This window comes from Cicer arietinum, chromosome 4, assembly GCF_000331145.2.
Source record: "Cicer arietinum cultivar CDC Frontier isolate Library 1 chromosome 4, Cicar.CDCFrontier_v2.0, whole genome shotgun sequence".
NCBI lineage: Eukaryota > Viridiplantae > Streptophyta > Magnoliopsida > Fabales > Fabaceae > Cicer > Cicer arietinum.
This window is the reverse complement of record NC_021163.2, coordinates 58,402,535-58,419,388: the sequence shown is the minus strand read 5'-3', so window position 1 is coordinate 58,419,388 and position 16,854 is coordinate 58,402,535. Positions and strand designations below refer to the sequence as shown.

The 16,854-nt window shown below is 29.9% G+C and overlaps 3 protein-coding genes and 1 long non-coding RNA gene across 10 annotated transcripts in view; 2 read left to right on the top strand and 2 right to left on the bottom strand.

The window, feature by feature from the left end:
* LOC101489421 (protein ABIL2-like) overlaps positions 1 to 424 on the top strand; it is a 4,107-nt gene extending 3,683 nt beyond the window's left edge. For all 5 annotated transcript variants that reach the window (XM_027333316.2, XM_027333315.2, XM_073367000.1 and 2 more), the window contains exon 11: positions 1 to 424. The gene's annotated coding sequence lies outside the window, so the exon portion shown is untranslated.
* A 3,225-nt stretch (positions 425 to 3,649) lies between these two features.
* On the top strand, positions 3,650 to 7,963 carry LOC113786308 (uncharacterized). The gene is made up of 2 exons (XR_003472523.2): positions 3,650 to 3,776; positions 7,166 to 7,963. It is a non-coding gene; the product is annotated as an uncharacterized lncRNA (long non-coding RNA).
* Positions 5,024 to 12,969, bottom strand: LOC101488974 (uncharacterized). Of its 2 annotated transcripts, XM_004498450.4 has the most exons (11): positions 12,496 to 12,967; positions 12,199 to 12,388; positions 11,768 to 11,850; positions 11,479 to 11,579; positions 10,102 to 10,197; positions 9,728 to 9,781; positions 8,137 to 8,285; positions 7,857 to 7,974; positions 7,678 to 7,765; positions 6,289 to 6,516; positions 5,024 to 5,384 (listed from the first exon to the last, which is right to left on the bottom strand). In XM_004498450.4, the coding sequence occupies exons 1-10, from the start codon at positions 12,641 to 12,643 to the stop codon at positions 6,308 to 6,310; spliced, it is 1,236 nt and encodes a 411-aa protein (XP_004498507.1). In that variant the 5' UTR covers positions 12,644 to 12,967; the 3' UTR covers positions 5,024 to 5,384; positions 6,289 to 6,307. The 2 variants fall into 2 exon arrangements, with proteins under 2 accessions (XP_004498507.1, XP_027189669.1); XM_027333868.2 differs by lacking the exons at positions 5,024 to 5,384; positions 6,289 to 6,516 and adding an exon at positions 7,414 to 7,583 and having other exon boundaries at positions 12,496 to 12,969.
* A 3,581-nt stretch (positions 12,970 to 16,550) lies between these two features.
* The window catches only part of LOC101488636 (uncharacterized), a 2,674-nt gene continuing 2,370 nt past the window's right edge, over positions 16,551 to 16,854 (bottom strand). For both annotated transcript variants that reach the window (XM_073368029.1, XM_073368030.1), the window contains exon 4: positions 16,551 to 16,854. This exon is cut by the window's right edge and continues 2 nt beyond it. In XM_073368029.1, the coding sequence (XP_073224130.1) occupies positions 16,698 to 16,854 (157 nt within the window). In that variant the 3' untranslated portion in view covers positions 16,551 to 16,697.

Genomic DNA, 16,854 nt, shown 5'->3' with positions numbered 1-16,854 from the left:
GAGTTCAAAAAAAGACTAGAAATTACTAACAAGGTTTTGCTCTTTGTAGCACCGATACTTCAAATTAAAATGTGTTTGGTATTCAACACGGCACTGGTTATATTCAACCACTTCTGTTTTTTTAAGTTACTATTAGTATCTATGTATTTGAATCAGTATCAGCGTCATATCTAATATTCGTGTCTATGTCTGCGCTTCATAGGTTTTGCTTGCCTGGATTTCCCATTTGATTGAATAGGTTGTACCTCTTTGTTTCTTCCTTCTTTTCTCTTCTTTTAATGTTCATTTCTTTATGATTTGAAATGAACATATATATGGTAATTTTGTTTTGCTCATTTTACTTTTATGTTATATTATTGCGAGCTTCCAACATTTATTGTTTGTGATGTCATAATGCAATTGTTCCACAGGTTTATTTTATTTATTTAGTTCTGGTTCTGTCTTCATCTGCCCTTTTTATTTTAAAAAATGGAAAACATTTTTATGCTATCAAGTAAATTGACCTCATTTCTATGTTCTCACAACTAGTAGAAACAACCTAAATTTAAATAATTTAGATGATCAATACAGTTTAAATATATGATTAATTATGCTGAATAAATAGTTAATGAATATATCAAGATGCTGCAATTCATTATCATGATTTTGGAAGAGTGTGAAGAATCCATATAAAATGTCTTGCTTTAATAATAATTCAAAATGTAATAGTACATTTTAATTTTGGAAGTTATAGTACACTTAGAATGAAAAGGATTCCAAGAGAAGAGAAAAAATTAAGCAAAACAATATTGAATGATTACTACTGTGTTCTAGCACAAATGATTAGTGTGTAGTGTAAGTGTTGTAAATCTAAAGTATCATCGAATTTTAAGGTCACTGCAATTTTCATTTGTCAGAAGTAATTTTAGGACACTGTACACAATACAAGCTTTTTTCTTGTATTGAATCTTCTTATTAGTTTTGAGAATTTTCCCACAATTATTGTTACCAATTTTTTACTAGAACACAATTCTTAAAAATAATAATAAAAATGTTATTTCTTTTGCCTCCAATATTGAACTGATTAATTCAAAAACTAAATATTTTGATTTTCTTTATCATCCACCATAAACAATGGTTACACAAAATCCTAAATTCTGCCATTTTCTTTATCATTTGTAATTGTACCCCGTATAAAATCTCTACAAAATTTCTCAACTTCCTCACACATAGAAATCAGAATTTGGTGAGATTGAATGATATATCCATGAATATTAGATAAAACAGTCTGACCTATAGTGACAGGATCTACAGAAGAAAGAGTTGTTTCTTTCCAACTAGACATATTCTAAGGTGATAATAGGTTAGGTCGAGCTATTAACTTTATTAGGCTTGACTGAAAAAAAATTCAAGACCTAACTCCAGTCTGTACAAAAAATTCAAGGCCTAAATCTAGTATGTTATAATGTGGTCTGTTATAAACTTACTTTTTAAGTTTGAGTGTGACCCTGATAGAAATATGATACAACCCGTTAGTCTACTCTACATAAAAGCTTTCTCAAATACATCTCTAGGTAGATTAACGAGTTAATATATCAATGAAATTAAGTTCTATTTTGATATTTAATAGATATTTTGAAAAATATGACTTTATAGATATCCTACTTTAATTCTATTTTATAATAACACATTTAAATATGTCAAAAACTAAAGAAGATTAATGTGTAAATTATTATAAGTTGAATATTTAACAAAAATATCAAAATTTAATATATTAATTATAATAGTAAAAGAATAGGCTAAATAGCATTCGCAATCTCTTAACTTAATTTCAATTAATGTTTTAGCCTTTTTTTTTCTTCTTCTCGATTTGGTCTTTTATTTTAATTTTAAGTGACAATTTGATACTTTATGTTTTAAAATATCAACAATGTTATCCTTTTTTTTTACAAAAATTCAAAAAATTCATCAAAATTTTCAAATAAAACCCATAAAATTAATTATCATCTTCAATATAATGCAAATTTCATCAAATTCATAACTTAAATCTTTAAATAAACTCATTTTCATTCTTTATTTAATGAATTTGATGTTGTTGGAGATGAAAATATGAGTTTATTTGAATATTTGAGTTATACATTTGATGAAATTTGCATTATATTGAAGATGATACTTAATTTTATAGGTTTTGTTTGAAAATTTTGATGAACTTTGTAAAAAAAAGATAACATTGTTGACATTTTAAAACATAAAGATCAAATTATAACTTAAAATTAAAATAAATGATCAAATCGCGGAAAAAAGAAGAAGATAAAGGACTAAAATGTTAACTGAAATTAAGTTAAGAAACCGCAAATGCTATTTAGTCAAAAAAAAATTATTTATATTTATTTAAATAGGTCGACTTAATAGGCCTAAAAGACTTATTTATGTGACATGTAGCATGACATTTTTAACTAAATAAATTTTTCTTAGAAGTCTTGATCTTGTCTTTTTAAGAGAAAAATATGGTACGACCTGGGCCCGACGTATGCTAGGCAGTAGGCTCCTGCCGGTCTGACCTATTACCAATTTACCACCAGTAACATTTTCTTGCACATTTTATCCAAAATAAAAGCGAAATTAATTCTTTGTTACTCGATGATTAAAGCACAAGAGTAAGTGTTATAAGAGTTATTCCCGGAGTAACATATTTCTACTCATATATATATGGTGAGAATCAACTTAAGTCGGAATAAATCTATACTTCGCTTGATAATTTTTTTTTTGACAATTAATTTCATTGATCTAATTGTCAAATTAATTGTTCTTATTAAAAAAATTAAATATGAATTTTTTTTAAACATTTTATAATTGTTTGATACTTCGTTGAACAAATTCAATTCAACGTATAATACACTTATTAAAATACAAATAAAATATCGATAAGATTATATAGTTACAATTATTTTATTTCTATAATTTTTTTGTAGACATAATCATTAAGATATATATATAATGAACGGTTAGATAAAAAAACTTCAAAATTACAAAGAGTTATCAAGCGTAATAACTCTCTCAAAAGTTTTTATATATTTGTTGGGGTTTTTGAAAAAATTAAAATATAAAAATTATCTAAAAATTATTTTAAACAATAAGCTATATAAAAATCATTTTATATAACCTTTTTTTAAAACGTGATTTTCTTAGACACTAACAACTTCTTTGTTTTTTAAAAATCTCTAAATTATTAAATATTAAAAATAATTTTTTAATGATATGTAACAAACTGATTCTTAAACTGGTATCAAAAGTAATTATATCGATCCAAATTTAAATCTCGACAAAAATAACATTTGTTCGACTTTCTCAAAATGTAAAAGATTAAGAAAAGAAAAAGTTATTATTTTCGTGGATCAAAACTGATAACTAGATTATACTATATTATAATACATTTTTTTCCACTTTGTTCAATTGTTTAATATCAGTTTAATGCATGAATATTTTTCGTTATTTTTAGCATTATTGCAAAACAAACGGGTTAAAATAAATTAAATGAAATAAAAAACCTACGGATAAGTTTCTTTTACGAAGTCACTATGGTCCCTTGAGCACATTAGCATATTCCTTAGGAATATTTACTTTCATTTTCCTTCCAAAGTTGAAAAGGTATATTATTGGGTATATATAACAAATATTCTCTGCGTCTCTTTCTCTCCTTCTTCGTATTAATTGTGTGTCTGCAAAACTTGCATTTTTTTTCAACTCTCTCAAAGCCAACATGAGTCTCATCTTCAAGAAACCAAACCAAGTACTAGGTACGTTTTCTCATCTTACAAATAATATTATGGAGTCACGTAGGAATAGTAGTATTATATATCATTATTTTATTTTCCTATATATTTTATAGTTCATATATAATATTAAAATATAACAAGATATAGGGAATGAGAAGCTAGGGATAAATAAGGTGTTATCTTTTGATTATTCATTCATATAAGCTAATTAGCTCTTATGTGTTTTAGCGTTTAGTTTAGGATTCTCTTCCATGTTTTAGTTGTTTATAATGTGTAAGTTTTGTTTAAAAAATTTGTCATTCAGTACATGATACTAGACAAATTTTTACTGAGGATTTTTAAATTTTTGTTTTCTAAATAGGAATTCGGAGAACTCCAATGGAAAAACAAACAATTCATATGCCAAAAATGTTCAATTGATGGAGCCAAAATGGTTTTAACTTGAATGTGCACCAATATCTTTCTTTTTTTTTTTCTTATGTTTTAAATTTGTCACTATGAAATCTTTTTCTTTTTATAATTCTCAAGAAAACGAGTAGTGACAATTTAAAGTTCCACTAAAGATAAGTAAAATATATCAAAAGACGATGATAATTAGTTTTAATGAACATTTAACTATCCCAGTTGGATATTCCAAATCAAAATGTATGGATAGTATGTTTCTCTATTTTAAGTTCCGAAAATTTTAAACATAAAGTAGTTTAATCTTTTCTTTTATAGTTTTTTTTATATAAGTTCTCCGACAACTCAAAAAGTGTTACCACCACCTTCACCACAATCTAATAGAAAGATAATTTTATAATATAAATATAATTTATGTTATCATGTTACTATCTAATCCATAAATTAGAATGAAATGGATCTATTCTCGTACGCATCAATATAAAATGTTTAATACTTGAAATAACCATTGTAACTGTGTAACAATCATGATAATCTATATTTATAACTTCCACATTCTCATGAATAAGTTTCACAATCTTCATTTGTCAAAAAACAAAGCTAACATATCTAGTATTTATTATGGATTTGTTTATTTTGAAGTTATTATAGCTAGAATGTTCCTTTTTAGTGTGGTAGTGTAATCCAAGAATGTAGAAGCTCTGTAATGTAATTCGGTTAAATTAAATTGTGGGGTCTTTTTATTTTTCATTCCAAAATGTAGGAGTTCATACGGTATCAGTTGAAGTACTTTTTTCAAGTGATTTGGTTGACAACTTATAAAGGTATGTCAATCAATGAAGGATTTTCATAACACTGCTCAAATATGTTAAAAATAAGGGACATATATATTCTATTCTGAGGTCATGACATCCATAGTGTGGTATGGTGCAGTATTTTTACAGTTTAATAATCTGATTAAATGTACGACATTATTATTGTTACATATATGTATAAAAGAAAAGTGGATCATTCATCCTCTTCTCCCTCCCTTTGGCTTTATAGGATGTACATTCATCATGTCAATAAGGATTATGTTGGTTATCTTGCCTCAGCCGTTTGGGAGAAATCCTGGTTCCCTCTTGAGAGAAATGAGTCAAAATTGCCCTATACATACATGAGCCTTATCTAGCTGAACCCTTGCTGTGATCTTTCACTTGAGGGTTTACCAAATTATGTATTACCCACCTGTAATTATTTCAATCATTAAAATAACTTATATATTACCAAATTATACGAGTTGAAGCAATAAAACAAGTGTTTAATAAATATTCCCAGACAATATAAAATGATTTTTCATACATTTAATCATATTTTACCATGATGTCAAATTAGTTTCACTTTTTGGGTAATAACTATGATATTGGTGTAAAGTATCCACCTATTTTTGCCGATGGCTTAGCCATCTCCGCCTGCTCGAACCGAAGACCTTACTTAAGGTTTAGGGTTAAGGAATCCAATTAGAATGCCGAAACTTTAAACTGATTTCAATGGGCAATGGTCGTTGTGCACGAAGAGTACTCACATCTATCACTACCAAACCAATTACAAAGTAAATTTCTCCTCATCTCATGCTACTCGGTTATAGATACATTTGCTTCTTCTTGTTCACGGAACTACCAATGTGGGACTAGCTAATGAATTACACATATTTTGTGAAGACTTACTGTTATATGCTGTCAGCATTTTTTCGACTTGGAATTGTTCTTGTCCCATTGTTTTTATTTTTTACTCACTCATCCGAACTATTGGATTTATAATATTTTTCATTTTATAATTGTTAATATAGTATAAACTAGTAATAATTATTACTTTAAAATCAGTAATTTTAGTAATGGGTAGCAAACTTCGAATTATATATATATGCTTTACAATTGAGTTAAAATTTTAAACTATTGATGTATTTATTGTCATATATAAGTATATGTCATATCTATATTAATATTATTTTAATAAGAGATAAACTCATACGAGTTTACGATTCGATTTCACCTAAACAAAACGAGTTTACTTAAACTCTCGAGTGTGACAACCTTACTTACACTATCACTGCAGGGAAATTAAATTCATAAAACAAATACTCGTAGTTTACCTATTAAAAAAGAAGGGGTTTATTGATTCTCAGTGTATGCAGGGGCACTTCCAACTCGAACTGGCTTTAACCTCCTTACAGCCTTTCTTCCAAATTCAAATGCCAAAATAAGGAGGCTAAGGAAGTATAGTAAGCAGAGATGAAGTTTATCTATTAAGTAGCACTTATGGGAGACATTGCTTCCACTCTGATTGTTTCTGACAAATACCATTGTTTTCTCATTCCACCCTGCACAAGTATTTAGAGAAGACTTTATCAGAAAAAATGTGCAAATAATCAAACTAAATAACTGTCTTCAATAACACTTTATTCTCTATAATCATCCAGATAGGTTATTGCAACTCAATCCCTATAAGTACAGATTCTTTGCAACATATTGAAGATATCATTAGTTAACTGTTTATATTTCAAGAAGGAATTCATGAAAATACAAGAGTATCGTAACTATGAATCCATAAGCCTAGGATTGGATTCATTAAAACATATCACAGTTAGTATCTACGTAAGCACCAACACCTTGGATTAAACGTGTGTCTGGTGTTTGACAACGACACATGTAAATTACATTGAATCACTTACCTTTTTTAAGCAATTATCAATATCTACGTGTTAGTGTCGTGTACAATGTTCATATTTGTATCAATGCTTCATAGGTTAGAACTGATAGATATGTCATACTTTAAATAACAATGCATGTCATATCAGAACGTCTGTTTAAGCTCATTGAGAGCTATTGACAGACCTAGAAATATGGGTTAGTACCACAGTTGGGCAAACCTTTTGGTCAACATGCTCGATAACTTTCTTTTATGAAGTTAATTTTTCAAAATAACAATCTTAATGTGACTACTATATTTTTCTTTTGGGTGTGCATTAGAGCTAATTCACCTGAAAATCCACCTGGGACTGGGTATGCACTGATGAAACATAGCTCTGTGTTGTGTGTCTGTGGAGATAAGGGCTGTTTGGTGCTAATTAAATCATCTAATCAAGAAGGGAACCAACTAAGAGTTTAACAATCTGCAAAGTGAATGTTGGGTTTGCTGCTGAAAGAGAGGAACTGGGTGAAGTTTGAAAAAGAGGAACTGGCAGTGGTTCTTTAAAATTAGGTAGGATATTAAGCAAATCAAACTTGTATTGAGGAAACACCTTCTAAGGTTATTATGTAGACTAAAATGGCAAATCATGTATTGTTGTAGATTTTTTCAACCGGGTACATGTGCCCCGACCCACCAATTGAGTCAGTCTTTGCCTGGAGGTCAGATATTACTACCACATGCCGACAACCAACCAAGCTACAGAAAACAGTCATGGCAGGTGTCATGAGCGAGCTCATGTCGGATTATAAAGCGCAAGTAACATTATTTCCTTTAAACATGAAATACTTACAAGACAGTGTATTTGGCAAGTTAGTCCAATCATGTGGGATCATCTTCACTTCTGAGGCCTTGATCAAGTCAAACAGTGCTTGATTGACCTGAATTTTGAAATGTTTTAGTTCATTTTCAATGTAAGTACAGAATGCAAACTCTGCAGCAAGTGTGCTATATATATAGTTCACATTGTACCTCTTCAGGCCGCTCATGACTCACCAAATGACCTCCATGAAGATCTACCAGCCGAGCCATTGGATAAAACCTCTCGGCAAGTTTTCTTGCATAATATAGCTGCGCAATTATATCATCCCTGTATGTGTAGCAATCTCAAGTTAAAATTATGAAGTAGATCTAATGTGTCTGTGACTCTGTGTGAAGCATTTTCATGCATAATTTGCCTAATCTGTGCACGATTGAGTTTCAAGTTTCATTTATACAGCACTACATTAATGTCTTCATACAGAATACACACCTGCCGTGAATGACAGAAACAAGAAAACCTGCAGATTTGATTGCTTCAATCTCTGTTTGAGTCATTTTATGATTCCAACATGCATTGAGTTGACCGTCAAAGCCATGGTTAGATTGCATTCCAGAACTTGATATACCTTTAACATATTGCTGAAAGAGAGTGTGGCAATGAATTAGGGGAAGACTTGAAGCAAAAAAAAAATGAAATTCTAAAATAGAGCACAGTGTGATTATTCTAATTGATTGGTGACCACATATAGCGTGTTTGGAAGTTGAGAGTGGATAACTAAATGGTGACTTTCTTTCCCCTTATTTCGATCTTCAAAATGAAAGAGAGGGTGGCAATGGATTAAGAAAACTTTAAACAAGGAAATGGAGTTTCTATAAATAATCCAGTGTTCACAAATAGTGGTCAAAGCGGCACTATAGAGCCATAGCGTAGTGAAATTTGAACAAATCGCTATTGTTGTGATACACTATTTATGACAAAATATTGTCATATAGCAACTATAACGGCATTATAACACGATAGCGCAGTGAAATTTGAACAAACCAATATTTTTGCAATCTAAAATTGACAGCACTGACTAGACCGATGATTCATTATAGAGAACTTTTAAATGTTAAGAAAGATAGTGAGCATGAAACTCCACTTCCACATCGAGGCTTATGCTTTGTTAACAAAAAAAAAGATGCAAACACGCAAAATCACTTCTCTTACTCTGTGGCACCCTAAAACACCACTATTTTGCTTGAATAAATCTGCACCTTATGTTCTCTGCTGTTTATTATTTTCAATCTTTTACATAAAATTATTTTACTTCAAATACTTTTAATATCTTTTGGAGGAAAAAGTACTTAATATTTGGTAATAAAAATTCAATAAGGATTAGGTCTGAGGATAGAGGTGCGAGAAATGAGAAATATAAACTCATTGTTGATGTTGAATGGACCAGAAGAAGGAGTATAGGACATCAAGTTTGAGTGTTAAAGGTGTGGTTAAATGAACATCTCTAATTAGAATTCAATTTGCCGTAGAATGTTAAAATCAAAATGAAAACAGACCGAAAGATTAGTAATTTGACGATTACCCTCATTTGTGTCTTTCATATGAAAATACTTTCGTACCATTTAGAAATTTTTCTTCATTATAATTCATATTTCTTGAATTAACCTTCGTTAGTGTACCCCAACATTAAAGTTAGTTGATGTATATCAATAGAATACATTTTATTAGGTCAGTGTTCAATATACTAATCCAGAAATCATTAGTGGGGTTAAAATATGAACGGATATTGGCTGGCTTGTATGATCATTAGTGACATTTATTGATTTCAATTCAAGTTTATATTAATAGATTCTTTTAGACATACATTAATAGATTTATTAGTAAAAGAATCCTTAGTGACAGAGGGAGTTTCTTAGACTCTAGTCAACTTTACTACAAAGATTTATGGATTAAAAAAGGTCTGAAATTAGTAATATTTCTGTAATAAACACACACTTAACAAAAGCACCAAAGTAATCAACTTCCAAGCATCCTAAACATCAGAAAAATTCAGTGAAGATTATGCTTATTTATTGTATTGTACCTGATACAATATCGTTCTCCTCTTCACGTTTCCAACATATTCCTCAAGATATTCCTGCACATTATAGATCAAATTTGTTTTTTATATTCATCCTAAAGACAGTGTTAACCTAGATTTCTAGGTTGTTAGTAACTGTAGTTAAAAGTTGATCCAGGACAGAAAGAACAAGATAACCTCCTTCAGCCCAAAATTAACATTCATTACAAAATCTAGGCTCTCTTACAGGATATATGTATACATCCTGAGTGATTGAGATTCAATTTTTTAAAATCACTACTTTTATTGTAGATCTATATAGCCAGGGAGAAGGGTTAGGGAGACAACTTGGTATATGTTAACAGAAAATAATCAACAAAACCAAAAACATGTTTTACTTGTGTATAGTGCGTGTCCAAGTCAACTTCAGCCCTTTGTTCAGCACTTTTTGCTCTCAAGAAACGGTAAGCAACAGAGAAGGTTCGTCGGTCAAGCTGTAAAAAAAAGAACAAGAACCTCTTATAAGGACCTGAGGCAAATTCCAAACTAGTGAGTAAAGGCCTATAATAATTTATAGGCAACCACATATCAGAAAGATCACAAGTTCAACAGTACTAATATCTAAATGCATTTATCAAAAAATAAATCTAATTGCAAATGTGTTCAAGTTAAATTTGTGTTGAGCAGTTGAAAAATGCAAGTGGCTGAATCTATGGCTAAAGAATTACAATTTCTTTTTTTTATTACTACCAAGGAATCGATTCGTTTTCTTCCTACTGTTAAATTTGTTATGGTTCATCAACTCTTTTTCTTCAATTGTTATAGATGAGAACTGATTAACAGATATATGTAGCATACTATTATGTCCAGCAAGAGATTAGAGGGTTTCTCAATATGGATGATCCTAACGGCCAGAAATGAATCCAACCGACCACAAATATTATCTGATGCAACATTTTCTTATTGATCATATGTTTTTAACCTTACTAACTAATCAGCAAATTATCTTCCCAAACTAATTTGAAAGCAGCATAATTGCATCAGATTTCAAACTAAACACTTACACACTCAATATCTATAGCAACATATACTTTTTCTAATGCACTACAAGCCTATAAATGAAAACATAAATGAAAAAGAAATGAATGAACATCTAAATGTCGAGTTGAAATGTTTTGACAACCATATTAAGGCAACACATCCTGCAGACAGGTGGCAAGTTGGCACGAATTTGTAAGGATTTTCAGTCAGATTTTAAGTTTTCTAGAGATTGGTAGTTGTCATAGTAATTCTGATAATAATAATAATAATAAAAAAGTAAGAATCTGGATAAGGTTTACATCATGCATGACTTCACTTAACTCACTCAAAACCATAGAAAGAGAAATTCTCAACTAAATTTCCCCTAAAGGATCACCTAAAATCAGTACTAATAAATTCTATTTATTATGTATGCAAGTCACTAGTCCTGAACTGAACTTTCTTCGTTAAAAAGACTGGTTAGTATCCCCAAAGCATAGTTTAACTGGCTGAGCCGGAAAACCTGAAGGAGTTGGAGAAGGAGGTACAACGTTCAAACCCTGACTAATATTAGTATAAATATATATTACTAACAACTAATTTCCTACTTACCAAAAAAAAATGTATCGAGCAATCAATCAATGTAGTTAGTTTAATGTTACAAAAATTGCATCATCATTGCTCTAATCACATAGTGCTGTAAAAACAAATCAAAACATTTCATAAATTTTTAAAAGAAACACATATTATGATACCTTTGGAAAACATTGAAAACCCCCACCAGTTGCATTGAGCAAAGCCAAGGAGAGAACTCTAGAAGGAGCTATTGCTGCTAATTTACATGCTATCATAGATCCTGTTTCAAAAGGGAAACATAATTAAAATTAAACAAAAACAAAATAAACTAAACCTAACCAACAAAAAAAATTTCCTGTTCTACAATATGCTATGTTTATAATAAATCCTCTAAATTTTGATTAAATAAGAAACTCACTCAAAAAAGTCATAAATGAAATTTGATAAATAAAAAGACAGAATATTCACCCATTGAGTGCCCAAAAACATGAGCCTTTTTCCAGCCTAAATGATCCAACAAAGCAATTGCATCCTTTGCCATGATCGTGGTTCTGCACCCATCAATCATTCACCAATATTCAAAATTTCATATCACTCTTCGTAAACCACTCAAAAAAATATAACTCAAATAAATCAATAATAAAAAATAAATAAAAGACCTATAAGAAACAATTGTGTTATTTGAATATCAAAATACAAGACACACACAATGCATGTGTTAATCTTTTTTTATTTTTTCCCCATAAGTTTCATCCACCTGATGTAATCTTATCCCCCTCTCTTACTTTTATCTTGTAGAACTTATATGCATTTCACAAATAGAAACAAAAATTAAAGGACATAAGAATAGAAATGGAGAAGTTTGTTTGTTAGGACTTAGCAATGAATTGAAAACTTACGAATAATCGGATTTTTGAATGGGCACGGAACTCCGACCGACGCCCCGATTATCAAAAGCGCAGACTTCGATACCACCACCAGACTCATTGTCACCTCCGCTCCAAACGACGTCGTCTTCATCATTAGGTACGTCTGTTCCAGTTAATCCCTTAATTTGTGGGCCCCACGCTTCATGTGACGAAGCCAATCCTGACCATTCAATCGAATCATCTCCATAAAATCAGCACCAAAATTTAATGGACCTTAAAAAATTGCAAAAGAAAAAAAAAAGATGAAGACGGTGGATGATGAAGGACCTATGATGAGGAGGACTTTGGTGGGACCGCAACCGTAAGTTCTGTAAAATATTTTGACGTCATTGTTGAGGTGAACGTCGGCGGGTGCGACGGCGGCTGCGGAGATTGTTGGAGAGGTTATCTGCGTTCCGACGTCGCAATACGGCATCGTTGTGAGGGAGGGAGCTAGGTAGCGGGAATTGAGTTTAATTGAATTGATGAATCTCGGAGAGGGGGAAGGGAGAGAGAGAGAGGAGAATGTGAATATAATTAGAGAGAGAGAGAGAGAGAGAGGAAGTTGGCGGGTACAGGTGGCAGATAAGTAGTGGGTTATGCCACGTGGGACGGTGGTTCGAATCGGTTCGGGTTAACGCGGGGAGTGTTTATATATGAAAGTCAAAATGCCAACTCCAAATTCCAAAATTGAAATCAACGAAAGGAAAGGAAGCAGAGGACGAGAATTGTGCTCTACTTGGTCGTGGGCGTCTCTTCAATATTCATATCCATAAAAACGTGCTTTTTTTAACTCCTTATTTTTATCACACGCTCCACCTATATCTTTTGCTTTTTGTTATAATATTAAAAGTACGTGTAAATAACTACTTTCTTATCACGAAAGAGTAGAATCAAAGCCGTAACTTTGTAAAATCACGTTGAATCATCGTGATTGTGATAATCAGTTTTGGAGTTTAACTCAAAAGTTTGGGGTATTAATATAAAAATTAAATTTGTTGGCAATTTTACTCCCTTAATATTACTGATTTTTGAAACTGATTTATCTATTTTGAAGGTAATAGATTTAGTTTCTCTATATGATGTTTTAACAAAAAAATTATGACGTTTTCAACAATATGATTTATAGAATAATTAATACTCATGAAATTAGAATAAAACATCATAGAAACTTAGATTTCAAGTTCGATTTTTTTCATATTTTTAATTGATTAATAACATACAAATAATTAATGAATCTAGATGGTTCTATATCATATAATTGTATGTTACATCATTAAAAATATGTTAAATTGTTATTTTTAAGTTCAAAAATCTGAAGAATGAACAAAAATTGCCGACTTTTAAAATATGGGTCAATTACGTGAATTGATAATAATAGAGGGATCAAAATTGTAATTTAACCTAAAAATTATAATGTATAAATCAAATATGCAAATAATATTGTATAACAGAAAATAAGTTTTAATATACACAAAGTAGTCATGTTATCTACCAAAAATTATGTTGTAATAAAAATACTTTAAAGTAGTGCACTACGCTCTTTAAGTAACTTGAAATTATCAATAATAGACTCAAAAGTGATACTTGCAACAATTTTTCTTTCAATACAAATTCATATGTTATCTACTCAAAAGTCAACTTTCATCCTGTTTATTAACCTAAACTTAATAATTATTATTGCTGAAAAAGATCTTTCAGTTGGGACATTAAAAACCGGAAAAGTCATCATAAGGCGAGTCTATCAATCAAGTAAAAATATTGTGCATTTTCAATTGCAACTTGCAATCAAACATGAAAACAATTCTTAGATAGTTGATAAATTCTTCAAATTTAAATATCGATGAGCATCAACCAAGAAATGTCGACGTTGGAATTTCAGATCAATTTTCTCTAACATATTGAAACTCATAGGGTAATATTTTTCAACTATAGTGTAAATTTTTTTAATGTTAAAAGCTTTATGATTATCCTTTGAAGTCAAAGCACAACTTAGAGTTAACAAATCTATTGTTTGTTCGCTAGATCTATTATTCAACTCTTATAAGCACTATCAACATCTCCATGTGTAGAATAATTTGCTCTTTCTTTTGTATTTTTTTTTTAAAACAATACAAGTTGTTTCATACGTATTTATCAAGTTACAAATAGAAGAGAAACATGGTCTCCAACGAGTATCCCCAACTCGTTCCAAAGTACCAATAATTTGATTTGTCATTTTACCAATTACAATCTCATCAATTTCTAGCAAATGTACAATTTTCTCTAATTGAGTAGCTTGTAACTCATCATGATGCTTAGTAGAAGAAAAAATAACATTGACAACAAAAACCAGTTTCTAAAAAATGTTATAAATTGAAACAACTCTTAATATAGTAAACAATGGACATAGTATGCACAATGACAATTCTCCATAAATAGTGCTTGTAAATTGTCTCATTCTCCTCTCATATTACTAGCACGATTGTATCTTTGACCACACATGTTAGAAACATAAAGATTGTGTTGAAAATATATCATATACTTCTTTTTTCAAAGTTAAAGATGTAGTGTTTTTAACATGTGCCACATTAAAAAATCGCTATTGTATTAGACAAATTTTGTCAACAAATCTTAGCACACGAGTCATTTGTTCATTTTTTTTAATTCATCACGAGATTCATCTACAACCATGCAAAATTTGAAAATCACATATTTCTTAACATATATGTTTTCTCACCCTACTAGAAAGAATATGTAAGAGTTCTTTCTGAATTTTATGTGAAATATACTTGGAATTATATGGAGCATTTTCCAACACAACTTTTGCAACTTCATCATTGTAAGATGCCAAGAGTTTTATCAATTGAAGAAAATTTTCTTAATTTCTTGACTAGCTAGTTTCATCATGCCCCATAAAAGCACAAACTTGAAGTGTTAACCAACGAACAGTGTCAATTGATGTTTTGAGACGTATTCGAGTCTTCAAAATTTGTTCTGAGCTTTGCACTTGAATAACATTTCTAATATGTCGATCTTGATTCAACAACTCTAGATAAGCTTTCGTTGCATTAGTGCGTCTTCATACTTGGTATGCAACAATACTAGCGATAGAGGGCATATTTGGAACAAAATAAAAAATTCATCTCCCAGCTTTCTTCTCATTTGTGGAAGGAAAGCTTTTTTATGGTCTGATAACTTTATTCTTCTTTTTCTACTAGATTTTTGCTATAACCAAACAATGGAAAATGGATTGAAATTGTAGTTTTTCTTCTCTTAGTTTATTTCCTCTCAACCAAACAATGTGAAAAATATGTTACATCCGCAACACTCTTTGTAAAATTTTCTTGTCGTTTTTCATAAAATTTCAAATTTTAAAATGTATTAATTATATTTTCATAAAAATGCTATTTTTTTCTTAGAAAATATTAAAAAAATACTTTTAATTAAATAAAAAAGTTAAAAAGTTATTCATTTATCTCTCTTAATAATTGAAGGATAATTTTAAAAAGAATCTTGCTAGCTAGTAAGTGATCGGTTAATTGTTAAAACCAAAAATGGAAGTTTTGTATGAACATTAACAATTTTTAAGCTTTCAAAGAGTTAAAAACACAACATTCAATACATTTATAATTGACTTTTCTCATTTTTAGTTTATTAACAATAAATCTTGGGGCACTTACTAATATTTTCCTTTTGAATAAAAAAGGTATATTACTAACTCATTTAATTAAAAAATTGTTTTTCTTAATTCTTATACATTGTTAAAATGAGTCTCACATTCTTATAGTAAAAAAATAAATGTCTAACTCTACTAACAAATATCAATTTTATCTAACTGAAAATCATATTTTAGATTCGAACTTAATAGTTCCCAATTATGTGTGAATTTAATATCAATCAGTCTTGCACAAGAAAAAAAAAATGATTTTGCTTTTGCATTCCATTTACAACTTCAAAAGTCCATCAATAGAATCCATGCTGCTAATACCATGAACTATATTGATGGACTGGTGCTAACAAAATAGTTTTAATTAATTAATAATATATTAAAAAATGTATTAAAGAGTAAGTTACCAGCAATTCTAAAAATTGAATTTGTGGACAGAACCACCTAATATATTGAGCACTTTTCACATTTACTTTCATTACATTGTCATATAAAATGGTTAATCTTAAAACATTTTTCACTTCTAATGTTCACTTTTTATTTCTAATCATAACAATACCATTTTTTCTATGAAACATACAAAAATACTAAAACTAGAAGGAGGCAATCCCATTAACCACCACTACCAATAATCTATCTAACTATCCTGAATCAAAAATTTACTTTTTAATTTCTAAAATAGTAAAAGGCATAGTGAAATTTAATCTTCACAACTATTCAAATTTCATGAATCAGAAAATGTTCATTTTCACATTAATTTTAATATCAGAAACTAAATTAACAGCGTTCTACAATTTTAGAAACTGTGTATTAGTTATCAGACACAAATAAACAGCTACATTCAAAAGGGTGGAAACATGCATCCAATAGTCCAACCAAGAAGCAAACCAGCACCAACAAGAGCCAAACCAACAGCAAAAGCAACTTCACATTTTCCGATCCGCCGTCTTCGACTCCTAATCTTTCGACGGCTCTTCCTGTTCTGTTTTTCCCGGTAG

What these genes read in the sequence shown, in the direction of transcription:
- LOC101488974 (XM_004498450.4), bottom strand. Translation starts at nt 12,643, where the DNA reads ATGCCGTATTGCGACGTCGGAACGCAGATAACCTCTCCAACAATCTCC. An exon ending in TGGACACGCACTATACACAA is followed by an intron (nt 9,782 to 10,101) that starts GTAAAACATGTT and finishes TATAATGTGCAG; the next exon opens with GAATATCTTGAGGAATATGT. An exon ending in GTTTCTGTCATTCACGGCAG is followed by an intron (nt 7,975 to 8,136) that starts GTGTGTATTCTG and finishes CTACACATACAG; the next exon opens with GGATGATATAATTGCGCAGC.